Source organism: Echiichthys vipera (assembly GCF_963691815.1).
Source record: "Echiichthys vipera genome assembly, chromosome: 9".
NCBI lineage: Eukaryota > Metazoa > Chordata > Actinopteri > Perciformes > Trachinidae > Echiichthys > Echiichthys vipera.
In genome coordinates, this window is record NC_139834.1 from 12,659,401 (window position 1) to 12,676,182 (window position 16,782).

Below are 16,782 nucleotides of genomic sequence, written 5' to 3' on the forward strand. Positions count from 1 at the left end.
AAACAATCACCAGCTGGATAGAAAGCTTTTTATATTATAAGATTATGGATATTAAAGTAAAGGTTTCTATTCAATCTGCCTTACTCTAAATCCCTGACAAAAAAAGTGTGCCTAACTGACTCAATTTCTCCTCCCAGCACCACTACGGTAAAACTGTCCCTCATCCTCTGTGGTGGAGAAATGCTGTGCATCTGTAACCGATGCCTTGCAAGCTGTGCACGTCTGAGGCAGCACTGTGGCAAAGAAATGCACGATCAACTAAATTTCCTCCTAAAGTTTCATTCTTCTTACCTGCCAGCCGTTTCCCATCTCCTCTCTCTTTCATTTCTCGCTCTCTCAGCGAGTGCATGCGAGGTACAGATTTATGGAGCGGCCCAGTCACTTGTGGCCACAATCCAGCCGGAACAAGTGATTTGTTCAGAGATTAAAGAGACAGGGGACAGGGAAAGAGTGTTAATGATTTTATGGACAGATCACCAGGTATGAGTGTGAGAAAGGAATAATGTGGGAGTCATTTTGGAAATAGTCTCTACTTTACTTAACAAGGGCTTTTAACCATCTCTCAGCAGTAAAGAGACAGTCGATGAGACTCTGGCGTTAACATTAAAATGGTTTGTGGGAAGCATTACATTCTTAAGCACTCTATTTTTAAAATAAATCTTTACGTTTTGGTTGAAAATAGAGCTTGTTCTGCGGGTTTATGATGAGTCATACTTCAGTGAGAGTGACCAACTCAGCAAAGCTCTTCATCCTCTATGTAGAAGAAGCTTTTGAACAAAAGAATTGCCTCAGGGATGGTGCAGTGTAGTCAAGCAATTAAAATTTATCACTAGGAACTAACCAAGGACACTCCGGAGAGGGCACCTTCAGTCTCCTCCACCCAGACCTCCTGCCATATGTGGCCTGGGTTGAGCAGCAGTGTTGACGGGGGCCGTTGACAGTGTGAGGTGGTGCTCCTCCTGCTTTACTTAATTACCTGTGTGATGAAGTGGTTCCACACCCAGCAGAGCCCCTGCGTCAAACTGTGTCAGGGGCAATCCAGACACATGGAGCTGACATGTCTCACCTGCCTCACCTTTTCTCTGTCTCTCCTTTCACATCAGGTTACTAATAAAACTGCAACAGCCAGAGAGCATATACTTTGTGGTCAACATATATTTCTGCTTTTCTCCCTTTTGTAAGTACCTCTGTAAAAAAGTCTGTTTCATCCTTTTTTAAGAGTAAAAGAGGCTTCATCGAGAGTCCCGGGCTTCATTAGCAAGTCTTCTGGTTGTCTATTGGACCGCATAGAGTACAGAGACTGGGCAGAGAATAAAGTGGAAGGCACTGAGTGTAAAATGTACCCACAGAGACTATGCCAGAGCACATTAACTGTTGCTGTAGCAACCGTCTCCAAATCAGAAGAGAAAGTCTAACACTTTAACCAGACTAATTTCTCAAAATGTCCTCATCCACTGTGTCTCTTTCTCTCGTACTTTCTCCTCTGATGTCAGATTTTCTTGAAGAGTGAATTTGTAGAATCAAAAGTGGCATAAGTGTGGGAAAACTCATCACATTTAACAAAAAGTTTATTTAAGGGATGTGGCTTGCTTTCAATTATATCTGGGGAGCACTGAAAGCAAAACTCAAGCCTCTCTGTCTACGGCGGCACAAATTTAGCTGTTTTATGAGACTTGTTTTATGCCTACTAACTGATGAAGAGTCCTATGAGAACAATTAACTTTTTTCCAGGCAACCATAACACATACGTCTGCTTCCTAACCTGACAACTTTTCTCTGGAGATAAAGGTATCTTCAAGTAGGGTAACACTTTACAATACGGTTATTTTAAAGTGTTCTACACCTTCATCTCAATAGAGCATATCTGAGGACATTTATGAAACACAACTCTTGAGCATATACATAGCAGTCTTCAGTAGAGCACTTTTACTCAACTATGTTAATGTATTCATGAATGATGAGGCAAACTGCTGTCTGAACAGAGACTCCCAGTGGGTCTGAGTTAGTGTGTAGGAATTTGCTCAGGTGAACAGGGCTGCGCCTGAGGAGACACTTATCACCCACAGCAGAAACAGTCTAATGCATGCCCAGAATTCTCGATGACATGGGATTAGCCGACGTGCAGCATAAACAAGAGAAATGTGCGGCTTTCAGATGCAAAGTGAAAACAGCAACCTTCATATTATGTGTGCTGTTTTTTATGTTCTATTACGTGTACGTACAGAAATCGATCAGGTATTCATGAAAGTTGCTTTTGTTTTATTTTGAGCAGTTTATCAGATGACACCTCCACCACAAACCTCACCGAACTGTGACACAGTGAGACACAGACAGGGAAGTGAAAGATAGATGACAAATGAGAAACTTTTAGTGTGGAAACAGTTGTTCTGACACTGAGTCAATATAAACCATTTTTATATAAAAATATATACCATGCACTGCTAAGTTAACTAAAATGTGTCCTTCTCTCACACAGCTTAAAAGACGCTTCTCTATTAAATTATCAGATTTTCCTCCCCCCTGTATTTGGCACTAATACTGTTGCAACTTGCCAGCATGATTTAAACGAGCATTTTGTATCTCTCAAAGCTGATGGTATCAGTCGAGTGATGGATGGTCGTAGACATTCTGGACCAAAAATCAGTTTGGACATAATCAGGAACACATCTCTTTACAAACCGTCTCTCTTTGATTTGGAATTCACTCTCTCAACTACTTAAACCTGATGTGTGTGCCAACATTAGCTGTAGAAATGTGTATCGGAGCCTCATATTCCTTAAAGGTGAGCTTTACATCAGTGGTTTTGTGTTGTTTTTTTCCATCACATGTTCAACCCTGTCTGAAGCACCACATCCTGATTCAAACAGAGCAGTGGTGCGACATCCTGCCCACAGAGAGCGGGTTTATTTCTTGCTCTACTCGCCACTGTCTCGGTCACAGCGCGCAGCTCTGATAGCCAGCTTGACCTGACCTGGTGTAATCCACAAAGTCGTTTTTGCTTTGGTCGACAAGGTCTCGGTCGATTAATTCATCTCACTTCGTCCTCTCGAGCGCTCATCCGCTTGCGCGACAGGCAGCAGTCAGAGCGCGCTGTCTAAACCGGGGAATTAGAATACGTTAATGTTGCGGAGAGAAAGCATTGTGGGAGGACTGTGTGGATGACAAGCTGTCCACTGGAAGGTAGAGAGGCGAATCGAATCGTGCGGAGAAGCTGACGCACGACTCCAGCTATACGGAATCCCGACTTGTTTACCCTGTACCGGGCACAGAGGAGCTCCGTTGCGCAGTCTTTACGCACAACTAAAGAGCGGACTGGGGGGTGCGTCAGTCTGTCATCACCATGTCAGCGGCAACAGCTTCAATAGCAGATGTGTCTAGGACTGATTTGACAAACAAAGATGACAGCCGTGACCGGAACAAGTCAGGTAAGAGAGATGAAACAGTGAACCAAATAGTGTCAAATTCATACTCGAGTTGAGCGTGTAGGATGTGTGTGTGTTTGTGTGTGTGGCACTGGATTTGTTTAATGCACTTTGCACATAGTCCAGTTCTATTATTAACATAAAGGCCTGTATCTGGGGTATTTTACATATTGTACATTTCAGAAGGTGATTTCCAAGTCGCGTGTCGTTATCCATCCCTAAGAAATACCACTACAACATTTATAGAGATTTAATGTGTGTGTGTGTGCGTGTGTGTGTGTGTTTGTGTGTGTGCGTGCGTACGTGCGTGCGTGCCTGTGTCTGTTACCTTGATTGCTGATCTACATTTCCTCTCGTGCAACTTACAGTATAGCTCGTTGCGGTTTCCTAACAATTTTCCTAAGATTAATATTCATTGTATAACGTGAGGCACTTGCAGACAGGCACTTGTCTTTTATTAATGGGTGAATGATAATTTTTGAGGAACTTCAAAATACACTTTACATCACATAATAAGTGTCATCTTGAGGAAAACTAAATAAACTGCATGCACACCTTTCTTTCAGATCTCACAAATTTTTTTTAAGAGGAAGTGAAAAAGGGAGGCAACACTTGTGGTTTTAACATCAGAAACACCTAATGAGAATGCACAGCTGGGCATCTTACACACACGCCCCTGCAGCCACACACACAATACACATGTTACATAAAAGTGATGCTCTCTCTGCTTGTGTTACATAAACTTGAATATGCTGAACTAATACTAATAGCCTTCAGGGAAGCATTAATCTGAGTTGAGTCTGGTTAAGTGTCATTGTAAAATGTGATCAGAAGCATGTGCAATTCCTTAAAATTTAAATGTGCACATACAGCACTTGATTTTCTTCATCTCTTTCTTTCTTTCTGTACATCTGTCTGTCTGTCAGTTACACTAGTATACATTTGGTGCACTTTGGTGCCCTTGTGATAAAAGTGCACCACATGTTTCTCCAGAGGTGCACCGCCCCTCTCACATTCTTGTATGTTTTCCTTCATTTAAAAAAGTTACAAAGAGGAACAGTCTAGTTTAGTGAAAACCAGAAGCAGGTTTCCCTCGGTAAACAAGCTAGTTTGGACTTTTCCGGGGCCTGATCACATTATTCCTCCCAGCCCTGTTGGAAATCACAGACTTGATGTCATTCTGTTTATTTGCATTCCAACAGATTGTGTCATGATGAAGTGATGCTCTTGTAGACCCTTTGTGCCAGACTGCTGGCGTACTGAGCAGACACAGTCAGAGACCTCCCCTCCTGTAATATGCTGAGCACTGTGCTGTATGATAACTGGTTGTTTAGCATGACTCCAGATGGCCCGTGTGTTTCCACCAGCCTCGCAGGCCTTTAGTTTAATGATTTATCACATTTCCTGCTCCGATACTGTAAGAATCCGATGCAGCACAGCACCAGGCTGTTACAGCGGGGCAGTGTTTTGTCACGCAGTGTTGTGCAGCCCTGCAGGGGTTCAGCTCTGATAGCTGTTGAGTGATTGTCCCATCCCACATTGAATCTCATCTGCAGTGCTCCATTCTCCTTTTTTGCCCACACAGTGATCACCCTGAATAGTTGTTGTGCTTCTTTTGTATTCTGAGCATCGCTTTGAAAACAAAATTCTTTTGAAGATACATGAATTATACATGTATTCAAACTGTGGCTGAACTTTTCATGATTAATGCACATCTTACATCTGCAATATAATTCCAGCACAGCTGCTGTTTTTGATGCAAACAATCTGATACATCACCAACTGACCGTCCGCTCTTTCTTATAGGTCAGAACCAGACGCAGTGCACACCCATGCCCCTGCCAGCCCTGGGCACCCAAAGGATCATCCAGGGCAATGGAACGACTGTGGGCACAGTCATTTCACTGCAGTGCCCAGCCAAACACAAACTGGTTGGAAGTGAGCTGATGTGTGTCATGGATGCGAACAGCACCCACTGGGTGGGGGAGAATTACTGTAAACGTGAGTGGTATTCATCCACTTTATAAGTGAAATGTGTGTGTGTAGATTAAATGTTCCAAAAGCTTTTACTGGGAGAATTGCAGCAGCTGCAAAACTTCCCCTAACTGGTCTGTCTGCTCATAATTCTGAAGAGATGGGATATATATTAAACATAATGTGACAGGCACTGTGGCTATGGGCAATGTTACATGAAGACACTTTAGGTATGATTTGGCTTGCAGTAACTCATTCTTCTAAATTATGTGGGGACACATTTGAGATAAAATAATTTCTTGCTTGGGGATAAAGCTCATTAAAAAGGAGAATATTAATGCTAATAAGGGTAGAGAGGAATAATTTCAAGCAGGTGCACAGCTAGCTGCTCTCTTGATAAGCGAGTGGAAAAAGTGGGAGCAGGATCTTAATTATGGTTTAGGATCAATCATCATGGGAGAGAAGAAATTAAAATTGAAATTGATGTTTTATTGTCCTTTTCGTAATGAGCTGGCATGCATTTAAGATGACTTTATTTCTGCCAATTTCACCTGGTTAAATGATAATCAAAGTGGCCTTATGTGGCAGACTTTATCTAGTGAGGTGGCAGTGGTTTGTATGTCAAGGAATTATTGTACATAGATTCCGCAGCATGATGAATGGCGTTGTCTGATATGTTGAGTGCATGACCTGGAAATAAAGTCGATACATCAAACAACAGTGTTCTTCTCTCACACTCCAGCTCTGTCTCCATATGAGGACTATGGTTTCCGTGTGGCTGTGCTGGCATCCATCGTAAGTTCGGCCATAATCTTCTTCATGTCCGTAGCCTTCATCACCTGCTGTTTGCTTGACTGCATCAAAGAAGACAACAGGAAAGAGCATGAGAGGTGATGTAAAAGTAACAATACCAGAATGTGGAAGTACTCTTACAAGTAAAAGTCCTTCATCGGAAATCATTAAATGGGCCCTGTGGAGAACAAAAGCCACCACAATGCATTGTGTGCATCCTGCATCTCTAACAAAGGTGTTGAAAGCATTTCCTCATAAAACATTTGCAAAGCTGACTTTTAAAGGTCCCATATTATAACAAAATACATTTTCATGTCTTAATCGTCATATATCATCGTCAAGGTGCTATATTAATAATGTGAAAGTACCAAAAAGTCCTTTTTAATGAGTCAGGACTATGGTTTTGATGCCACAACCATACTAGGCTATATATATATACACACACACACACACACACACACACATATATATATATAGGTAGAAAATGCTTTCATAAACAAGTCTGGCTGCATGACTGTGCACAGACATCAAGAGCACAGGTGCTGGCCTATTAGAGCACACTGGGCTTTTCTGGAGGGGGGCTTTAAAAGACAGGCACTGAAACGAAGCGTTTCAGACAGAGGGTAACGACAGATATATCCAGACTGACAGTATGAGAAAAATAATGTCTTTTTAGAATGCAAACATGATGTAGTAGAAACCCAAAATACAAATATAACATCCCCGTCTGAAATGGAGTGAAGTAGATGAATAACATACAATGGAAATACTCATGTCAAGTAGAAATACCTCAAAATTGTATTGATTGGATTTAATGTAGTTACTTTCTATCACTCGAAGCAGGGACTGGGAGGAGCATGTCCAACATCAGGAGGACAACAGGTCTCGCTACAGCCATAGAGGCAGGAACAACAACAACAATAACACCGCCCAGGACAAAGGGCTTTCACTTTGGGACACCGGTAACCCAGCCATGTGCGACAACATGCAGGCCTGCAGGTGAGATTTGGGCTTTTTTTTTGCTTAAGAGGTCAAGAAAAGGGGAAATAAATACATGTAGACCAGCAGATACAACTTCCACTCTTTTCTCCACAGATGTCATCAGCAGTACGTCTATGGTCCTCCCTGCACATTTACCCGCAGTCCTCTGCTTTCTACTCTCCCCGGCTACAACCAGCCTCTCTTACCCCGAAACCCACAATCTGCACAGATCCCTGGTCCACCTAAATACATCAGACCTCCTCACTCCTCAAGTCAAACTATGAGCCCAGGCCTGGTCCAGATCTCGGCAGTGGGTCCTGGTTTGAAGTTGCAGTATGGAGGACAGCAGAGCAGTTTGTCAGGAGTGAACCCATCAACCACAGATGAGTCCAACACGAGGAATATAAACCCTGCCAAAGAATTTGCCATTCGGATTATATCAGTGTGAGGACACACAGGCGGTGAATACCATCGGTCGAGAACTTGTTTACTGGACAAATATGTTGGTCTGTACGAGGACTACGGGAAGAATAACTGAACATTCCTGATATTATTTAAATTATAATGTCTGCAGTTCTGCACAGTATAAAGGCTCTACTGATCTGACAGACTTGTGCCTTTTGTAAACTGCAATGGCACACTGCCCTCTGTCTGAAAAGGGGAGCCATTGCACCTTGCTTTTTCAGAAACCAATGGGATCGCTATGTTTTGGTAGTGTTAACAATTATGGTCTCGATTGGAACATAGTTCACAACACATTGAAGCTGAGGAATTTGTCTGAGGAACCCATCTCAAGGCCAAAAAGTCCAGTTTTTTGGGTGAGAGGAGCAGCTGGAAAGCACTGGGCAGTATATTATAACTTTTTTAAAGAATGTAAATAAATTAAAGACTTCTACTAATAACGAGTCGGACTGTTTTGCTATGGACGGAGTGCAATGGTGTATTTCCTTCAGTTCGTTCTGAGGGACCAATGCCAATGTGTGCAAGTCAGCAGTACTGTCATTTGACTGTAGGCCCTATGTTGTGATGCAGCTTAGACAAGGACTTCAAGTGACATGGTAAAGAATAAGGCTATTATTTATTAGAAGTAAACTGTATGAATGAATAATATCTTTATTTCGAACGATTACAAAAAGATGAAAATTAATAAACGAATGGAAAAAAACATGTATATATCTATAAATAAAATAAAAGACAATTTCAATATAATACACATTTCACTTGTTCGAAAAGGGACTGGGAGAAGCCAAGTCTTGTTAAGTCCTACCCCCATTCTTCACCATTAACAAATGCAAAATCAAGTCAAATAAACTAAACTGACAATACAAAAAATACCCCAATTGAGCAAAAGAAAAACAGAACAGGAAAAAATAGTATTATTGTCGGGTCTAATTGACATGGGTACAAGAAGAGGAAGGGAATGAAATAAATGCATAAATGACACCTCTGTTGAGTGTTTGCAACAGAAAGCTTAGCTGAGGTAATCACCTCAGTCTACCGTCGCTGTCTGCGGACTGATAATCACCATGTGGCCCGGAGCTCAGTCATGTGGCCCACGCAGCGTGCTGATGTAAGTGGACAGCAGAGACCGTGACACCGGGGAGACCAGGAAGTTTTACACCGGGAGGCTGTCGGTTGGAAGAGCAAGTCACCCCCACCCGTTTGTTTGTTAGTATGACAGGTTTGTGAATCACTGGTAAGATGTTTTGTCTCGTGTCGGATCATTTCCTGAAACCCATCCGCGCTGACCTCTAGGATACAAAGGGCTCATACTGCGCTGTAGCCTATGGGCGCGACACTTGTTGCGTGGAATCTGCAGTTTAACTTTGGTTGTTTTAGCAATGTGTCAAATACGGTAATTGCGGCTTTATGTGTCACTTTACTAGGCTACTTTTGACTACACCTCCTGTAAAGATATCTAGGTGACGGATAAAACAGGTCTATTTAACCTACACCATATTTAATCGAGCTATCCAGCCCTTTAATAAGATATGACGAAGCCCCTTCCTCTGCCAGCCACATACAAATTGGTCCAATAATAATTTATCTCATAAAACAAATGGTTGAAATCAAACATTAGGATGCCGATCCCAGCTGACATCGGGCACAAGGCGGGCGGGTCACACCCACACCCTGGACAGGACGCCAGTCTATCACGGGGCACATAGAGACAAACAGAGACAGACAACCACTCACATTCACACCTACGGGCAATTTAGAGTCACCCATGTCTTTGGACTGTGGGAGGAAGCCGGAGAACCCGGAGAAACCCATGCAGAAACGGGGATAACATGCAAACTCCACACAGAAGGGTCCCAGCCGGGATTCGAACCGGAAACCCTCTTGCTGTGAGGCGACAGGGCTAACCCTCACCAATTCCTTACCCACTAAATCTATTTCCTGCATCTCTACAAGCCATTAAAGATCAGTTGCAAACATTAATCTGCCTGTTTAATGTGGAGATTTTTCAGAAATCCTAATGATTGTTGTCAAACAAACTAAACTTTATTTCTTGCAATTGCATTTATAGTAACAAACAAGATGTGATGATAATGCGATAGGCTTCGAGAGTGGACCTTTTTTGGTGTACGTACCCTGAAAAGTGTGTGAATTTTACATAAAGTCTTGCCAAGTGGACAGTTTTACAGGAACTGTATTCACTTCAGAATAAACCTCTTAGTCATTTATTTTCAGATCAGGACTGATTGCCAAGACCAGCTTACCAAGACACTACTTACTGTAAGACTCTACATTAAATCTGCAGGCCTCAGATCTTTGTGGCGTGCTCTAAATATACAGGGTCATATGTTTGTGAGCTGAACTCTACACATACAACATGTAACGTAGAGCACATTTTATTTGAGACTAGCTTCTTGCTTTTTTCTTTTTTTTAATGTTGTCATTTCTTGATTAGACATTGACAGTTACCATGAGCAGCTCCAGAGGGACGCCCAGTTCCTGTGCTCAGATCAGAGGATGGGCACTGAACTGGTTGACAGACTGGTGCTGCAGCTGAACAGGATCTACCCCCAGATACTCAGTGACAAGGAAGCCCACAAGGTCACTACAGATAACATATGACACAACAAAAACATCCTGCTAAACTGAATATGATCTTTGAAAGAGAGTGTTCAGGTATACAGGTGTGTGCAGTGATTTTATTCAGCATGTGTCTCCCTGCAGTTCAGGAAACTGAGCGTGCCCACCAAGGTGCGGTTAGCTGCGCTGTTGAAGCACCTGCATGGGAAGGGCGAGGAGGCATGTCATGAATTCTACAGAGGACTTCACATCCAGGCCGAGGACGTCTACTCCAGCCTGCCCACCAGAGTCAAACAGAGAGGTAAGAATGTATTTTTCACGTGATTTAGTCCAGAAATGACATGCAGTAGTTTAGTGCAGGGGTTCCCAAAGATTTTCAGCTCAAGACCCTAAAGAGAAATGTGGTGTCTCCCTGGGAACAAAACTTAAAAATAAAACATTATAAATTCACAGGATAGAGAGTGAGGGAATCACAGAAGTCACACTCATCGTTACCTCAGCCAGGGAGCATGAGCACACATTTTCAGGTCAAGGACAGGTCAATATAGCAAAAAAATGTGTTCTATTTTAATCAGGAAAATGAATTCACTTATCAAGGCATTTTTATGGATTTAACCCTGCTGATTGGCCGACCCAATAAAAATTGGTTCACAACCATAACTTTGAGAAAGACTGGTTAGGTGGGGAGATAATTAAAGTTTCCATATTGTTCCCATACTTTTTTGATCATAATGCAAATTGACCCGCTGGAAATACTAACTAGTCAGGGTGGGAGGCTAAAAGAGACTGGAGCTAAAATGGAGTGTGAATACATTTATATTCAGACAGACAGTATGAGAAAATAATGTATTTGTTTTACTTTAAAGTTATGTTGTCCAGTTCATCCGATATGTTTTTAAGTGAGATTGTTTTGCATATCTCACTGGCAACTTCCCCGGTGTCCCATGACGGTGGGTAATTGCCCTGTCTGGCCTTTTTGTAGGCTTATCCTTTTCACGATACAGAGAGAAGCCAATGTGCTGCCCATTAACCATTTTATCTCTCCGTTATAGAAGGGGCTGATCCAAAATGGACTAACACTGTGACGATCCACTCAGAGCGATTTGGGCTTAATGACAAAGGTAAATCTTATCATCTCACACAAGTGCTGAGTAAAGTAAAGCATTATATTTGCTACCTGTTTTTGATTTATATTTGTAAGTGAAATATAGACATCTAGGTACTATCTGACCACACCAGTTTACACGTTTAGGTAAAGTATGTTCAATCATGTGTACTATATCAAACACAACAACTTTTCAAAGCACACTATTTGCTTTTAGACTGAGTTTTAATTTTAGAATAATATAAAAATTACCTTGCAGAGACTTTAAGCTTAACTGAGATAATCCATCACAGCAAGCAGCCAGTCAGCTTTAGTTTTTGACAAAAGGAGAGAAGCAAGCAGAAACTAATATGAAAACACTTCCTCTCTGGTGCATTCAGGACCTCCTAAACCTGAATTTCCCTACGCATAACCGCATTATTCATTTTCCTTGTGGAATTGGAATTGGAACTCTGTAAACAGTAAAGACAGTAAATGACAGTAAAAGCACCCTACCCTAGTGTATATTGCCCTTAATGATATCATCTTGTTTGTGGTGTAATTTGGTTGCTTTTTGCTTTTATTTGTTCAAAATGCAATACAAATACAGTCAAACAATGGGCAATTAATTACTCTTTTAAATGTGTCACTCACTCACTCACTCACTCACTCACTCACTCACTCACTCACTCACTCACTCACTCACTCACTCACTCACTCACCCACTCACTCCCTCACTCACTCATCTTCAATCGCTTATCTAGGGTCTGGTCGCGGGGGCAGCAGCTCTAGCAAATGTGTCAAGTCTTTGCAATTTTACTTTTAATCCTATGGCACAAATTGAGACCGGTGGTTGTCTGTAAAGTGGGCAGACGTGTAATGTCTGCCCACACACATGCGCGCGTGTGTGTGCGCGCGCGCGCGCATGTGCGTGTGTGTGTGTGTGTGTGAGATCCTCAGATAAGCCCCTTGAACTACGCTTTGTTCTTCAGCAAACAAAGTTTTCTGTTGAACCTTTTTAACCCCTAGCATCAGAATGTGGGCCCTACTGCTTCACCATTCATCATCCCATTACATCCAGGGCTCTGGCTTTGTGGGTCAGTTAAGCTCACGTGTATACCCCTCTTCAAAACCACTTCCTCTGTCCCGCATTCCTTTGAACGGTGGCGCATCCACTGGGTCAAAGGTGTGTCAGCAGGGAAATGGGTGATCAGTGATGACTCCCAATCAGTCATACAAAGAAGTTAAGGTTTTTTTAGAATACAATTGTCTTTGCACAGAGCTTTGGACTCGTGCCATATACTAGTGTACATTTCAGCTTGTCTATTTAGTTTTTTAGTTCATATCATGTGTTAGGATGACTGCATCCCACTATGCACATTTAGTATGCTGATCAGATATTGTTTCTAGGTATTATTGGTCTCTAATGAGAACTTTATCTATTCTCTTTCCTTCTGCAGGACCAATGTTCTTCCTGAGCTGTTTCGGTTTTGCAGTTGGTGTCGCAATGCTCTACTATTACGGCGGTGAGTCATACAGAAAGATAGAGAAGTCTTCAGACTTCTTTTTCCTTGAGCATTTGAAGTTACTTTTAAATCTCAAGAGCATCCAAAGCCCTTCTAACTTCTTTACTTTCCAAGCTGTCATTTCTAAACCACTTCCCTTTATATTTCTTAAAACTCTGCCACTGTCTCTTTCTGCCCACAGAGGCTGAGACAATGAGAAGCACTGGTCCCTTTCTTCACTGCTCTGCAGCAAGATTCAGTAAAGGAGCTAAAGATGTTTTCGTCTTCTATTCTGAGGTTGAAAAGCAGAAAAAATGAGGCTGTTAAGATTCTTATGACATAGCCCTGTGAGAAAAACATGCCATGAAATTTGTCACTTTGTCACTTCGCTGTGCCAAACTCATATATGCTTTGAGAGCTAAAGAATTCCATGCATTTGTAAGCACTAATTGACTCTTTTTTTTTTTTTTATCTGAAGCTGACATTAACTTGAATCATTCTGTCACAAATTCCCACAGCTGTCATCTCTTCATATTATCATTATTATTTTAATGTGCTACCATAATACTTGTATGTATGAGTCATATTTGGAATTACTGTGTGCTCAGAACAGTATTAATGCAAGTCACATTTTCATCTAAAATTAAACATAACATTAACTGAGTAACCGCACACCAACTGATTAGACCTCAGGTTTAAGCTGGTTGGAGCTATGCTGGGAATAATATGATGTCACCAAACTCTATGTGCTAATATGAATGAGCAAAGGTGACGTTGTCTGGCCCTAACAGGTACACTTACATTAACAGAAGGGAGAGAGATGTCAATCAAGTGCAGTTTGTACTGAGAGGTCTAATTAGGCAACCCCATATTTGTAGCTTGAATTTATTAGTGAATATAAACACACACTGCAGTTTCTCATACACCCAACATATATTTCCACTCCCTCAACTTCTTTCAGTGCCTTCTAATACTGTGATAAAGAGAAAAAGCAACTTACTAAAGTGCACTATAATAATGTTCGACTTTTGCTCAATAAAAGCACATTTTGACATCACCTGGAGTTCTATCTTATTTTTAATCCAGTATGACAGAGTTGACCCAGATATACACATAAATCTATACAATTAATTAACATCAAATAAAAATTCACAGTAACACTGGTACTGAACATCAATTGGAGATGAGATGATTAAACAGTTGTGTCACTGCTGAAAATCATCCATAAATACACTAGATGGCACTGCTCCCTCATTCAGTGGGAAACACAACGATGATGGAAAATGTAAAGGTGTGCTATAACAATGGCAAACTGGAGCAACAAACAGTCTTCATTAATTAATAATGACAATCAAATTAATTGAATCAATAGAGTCGACTTAATTAAACGCTACATTAAACGCGGACTACTGAGGGAAGACGTGTGTGTGTGTGTGGATGCATTTCATGTGTTTATGATAATGAATCCGTAGGAAAATGGTCACATTAAAGATGGTATGTACAGTACAGCTCTGGAAGAGAGCTCAGGTGTCGGATGTCAGGAGACCTTTCCGCCTCCGTCTTCTCTGATGCAACAGATGAGAGAGGGGAGTTAAGAGAGAGGAGGGACGGGGAGGTGTTAAAGGGGGCTGGAAGTGTCACCAGGGTGATTGTTCCGTTCGAAAACTTGTATCCACATTCCCCCAAGGGACCTATTAATAGTCCTGCTTCGCATGACCTCCATGATCATCAGCATCTTCTGAGGTCGGACCCCCACAGAGCTGGTCATTTTCAACTCCAGGACTGAGATGGAGCCGTAGACACATACATTATGTATATATATCAGTCCACAGATCTGCCCTGAGTGGAGCTGTGTGTGTCATCAATCTGGCTCTCGGCTCGTCTGGCTGTTTCCACGGTTACCAATGATAGCTGTGGAGGAGGAAAAGGATCTGATTGTGACGTCAGTTTGTCATCTGAAAGATGCTTTGTCAGAATTCCATTGAAGAAATAAGATGGGAAGATGCATATTCTTCAGGTGTTAAGCATATCATTATGTGAGACAGGCTCAAACTGCTTTTATGTTCTTGTGTTAAACCGCTGAAGTGTATAAAATCAGCATTTGCTTGGGCACTAATTGGGGTTTCAGTGACATTGCTGGAACACAGTCTAATTAAGGCTTCCATTTTAACAAGCAGTTGTGCTGGGGTCTGTTTTTTGTTGACTCTGATTCACCAGCTGCTGGTCCAGAGAACCACTGACACACTCCAGCTTCGCTCAGAGCGCAAAGAGAGTCATGGCACAACTAAACATTGTTATAATTGAATGTTAGGCATGAAGCCTGTGGTTGGGTCAGATGTGTTGGTAAGCTTAAAGCTGTGGACGGACGGGGCTTTGAGTCAGATGAGGCACACCCTGCTCTGCATACATTTGCTCAGCAGACCCATCAAACCTCCTGGTCCAAGCTGACTGGAAAAGAACCCATGACATCTTGCTTGAACGTCATCAAAGCTATTAAAAATTAAAGCCTGTTCTGCTGTCAGCGTGTAACTGTGCATTTGTGTCTGGCTGGTGCTTGGGGTCACTCTCGGGCAGTGAAGGAGAGAGACAGAGGTGACATGCAGTTGTTCCCACTTTCCTGTTTGTCCACGAAGAACAAATGTTGTGTTGTTTAGGTACCAGACCCCTTTGTCAATACTGCCGTTTCTCTCTTGTTCGCTGTTCACGTGGCACAATGATTTTCTGGTAAATGAACAGTAGTTGGATTTTTGCGAGAGTTGTTTTCTGTTGGACATTTCTCAGAGAGCCTGGAGAGGTCACTGTGTTTGTAGGTCAGGTAGGGGATTGTAAAGGTCAGATCAGGGGAAGAGAGAACCAAAAACATGCTGACTACATGGATGTCTATAGGAGACAATTGCACAGTAAGGCAGGGGAGAAAATACCTTTGTATAGAGACTAGAGAGGGGGACAGATAAAGAGCATAAAGAACATATGTGGGCAGCAAAAATAGAAAGAATACCTGTGTGTGTGTTCTTGGTCAGTCGCCACGGTTCGGTCTGTGAACTCCAAAGGCTGTGATGAAGACGTTGACAACCACTATGATAAAAACCAGGCCTGTGGCCAAGTTTTCCATGATGTTCAGCCTCCGGTGCTTTTGTTCATCATTCAGGTTCCATCGAACTGCAGACAAAACCAGGAAATATAAGGAAACCACACACACTCAATAAACGTCTTAACAAACATGGGCAGTCTGCTTGATTCTGGGACCCAAGCCAACTCATTATATGCAGATTTACCATCAACAATAAATCCATATATATTTAATTCTGGGTTCAGGAAACTCACATCTCCATGAGTGATCACACAAAAATGCGCATGAGGGCATGAGGATGAAGTTATGATATGAGTTTTTCATTGTGCAAATTGTTAATTTTCCCTTGATGAGATTTTAAATTAAAGCTGCACAGAATACAGTTTCAATTTCATAAATAATTACATCTATGTCTTTTTAACAAATGGCTAACAAAACACGGCAGTATGTACAATATATTGCATAAAATATAATAATGTTCTGTTTGGGTTTCTGGTGAAATGGGGCTCATTAGACAACTTGAACAAAGTAAAAATATTTACTTCATGACTTTCCATATAAGAATTTCTTGTAAACATGATTTAGATCAGATGTTTCAGATGCATAACTTCTGTCTGAGGGTCTCAGACTAGATTCAGCTGTAAAACCTGGTTCATCTGCTCTACTGTATATCTGTGATTTGTGTCTACAGTATGGGAAAAGCGGACATAAGGCACTGTGATGTGGTGGTTAGCACTGTTGCCTCACAGCAAGAGGGCTCCTGGTTTGTATCCCGGCTGGGGCCCTTCTGTGTGGAGTTTGCATGTTGTCTAAGTGGGTTGGATGGATGGAGTTTTAACAGTTTGTTCATAAAGAGAACAACTCTCTCATTTGTATGTTGTTTATTCATCAAATGTGCAAGCTCATTTGGAAAAG

At 41.8% G+C, this 16,782-nt stretch overlaps 3 protein-coding genes across 3 annotated transcripts in view; 2 read left to right on the forward strand and 1 right to left on the reverse strand.

Moving 5' to 3' along the window:
* Positions 1-2,994: 2,994 nt before the first annotated feature.
* susd3 (sushi domain containing 3) lies at positions 2,995-7,986 on the forward strand. Its single transcript, XM_083919614.1, has 5 exons — positions 2,995-3,425; positions 5,229-5,423; positions 6,139-6,286; positions 7,032-7,187; positions 7,284-7,986. The coding sequence occupies exons 1-5, from the start codon at positions 3,341-3,343 to the stop codon at positions 7,615-7,617; spliced, it is 918 nt and encodes a 305-aa protein (XP_083775740.1). The 5' UTR covers positions 2,995-3,340; the 3' UTR covers positions 7,618-7,986.
* Positions 7,987-9,250: 1,264 nt separating this feature from the next.
* On the forward strand, positions 9,251-13,115 carry LOC310952021 (caspase recruitment domain-containing protein 19-like; the record flags this gene model as incomplete). Its single annotated transcript, XM_083920508.1, has 6 exons — positions 9,251-9,317; positions 10,084-10,229; positions 10,353-10,509; positions 11,261-11,329; positions 12,753-12,818; positions 13,000-13,115. The coding sequence occupies 6 exons, from the start codon at positions 9,251-9,253 to the stop codon at positions 13,113-13,115; spliced, it is 621 nt and encodes a 206-aa protein (XP_083776634.1).
* Positions 13,116-15,813: 2,698 nt separating this feature from the next.
* Positions 15,814-16,782, reverse strand: part of LOC310951221 (ninjurin-1) — a gene marked incomplete at both ends in the record, with an annotated part of 249,679 nt that continues 248,710 nt past the window's right edge. Inside the window, 1 exon segment of the mRNA XM_083919346.1 lies at positions 15,814-15,956. Coding sequence (XP_083775472.1) covers positions 15,814-15,956 — 143 coding nt within the window.

Bases quoted from the DNA above. Each gene is read 5' to 3' on its own strand.
- susd3 (XM_083919614.1), top strand. From the start codon at position 3,341: ATGTCAGCGGCAACAGCTTCAATAGCAGATGTGTCTAGGACTGATTTG. The intron at 5,424-6,138 runs GTGAGTGGTATT...CTCACACTCCAG, and splicing joins GGGGGAGAATTACTGTAAAC to CTCTGTCTCCATATGAGGAC. The intron at 6,287-7,031 runs GTGATGTAAAAG...CACTCGAAGCAG, and splicing joins AACAGGAAAGAGCATGAGAG to GGACTGGGAGGAGCATGTCC.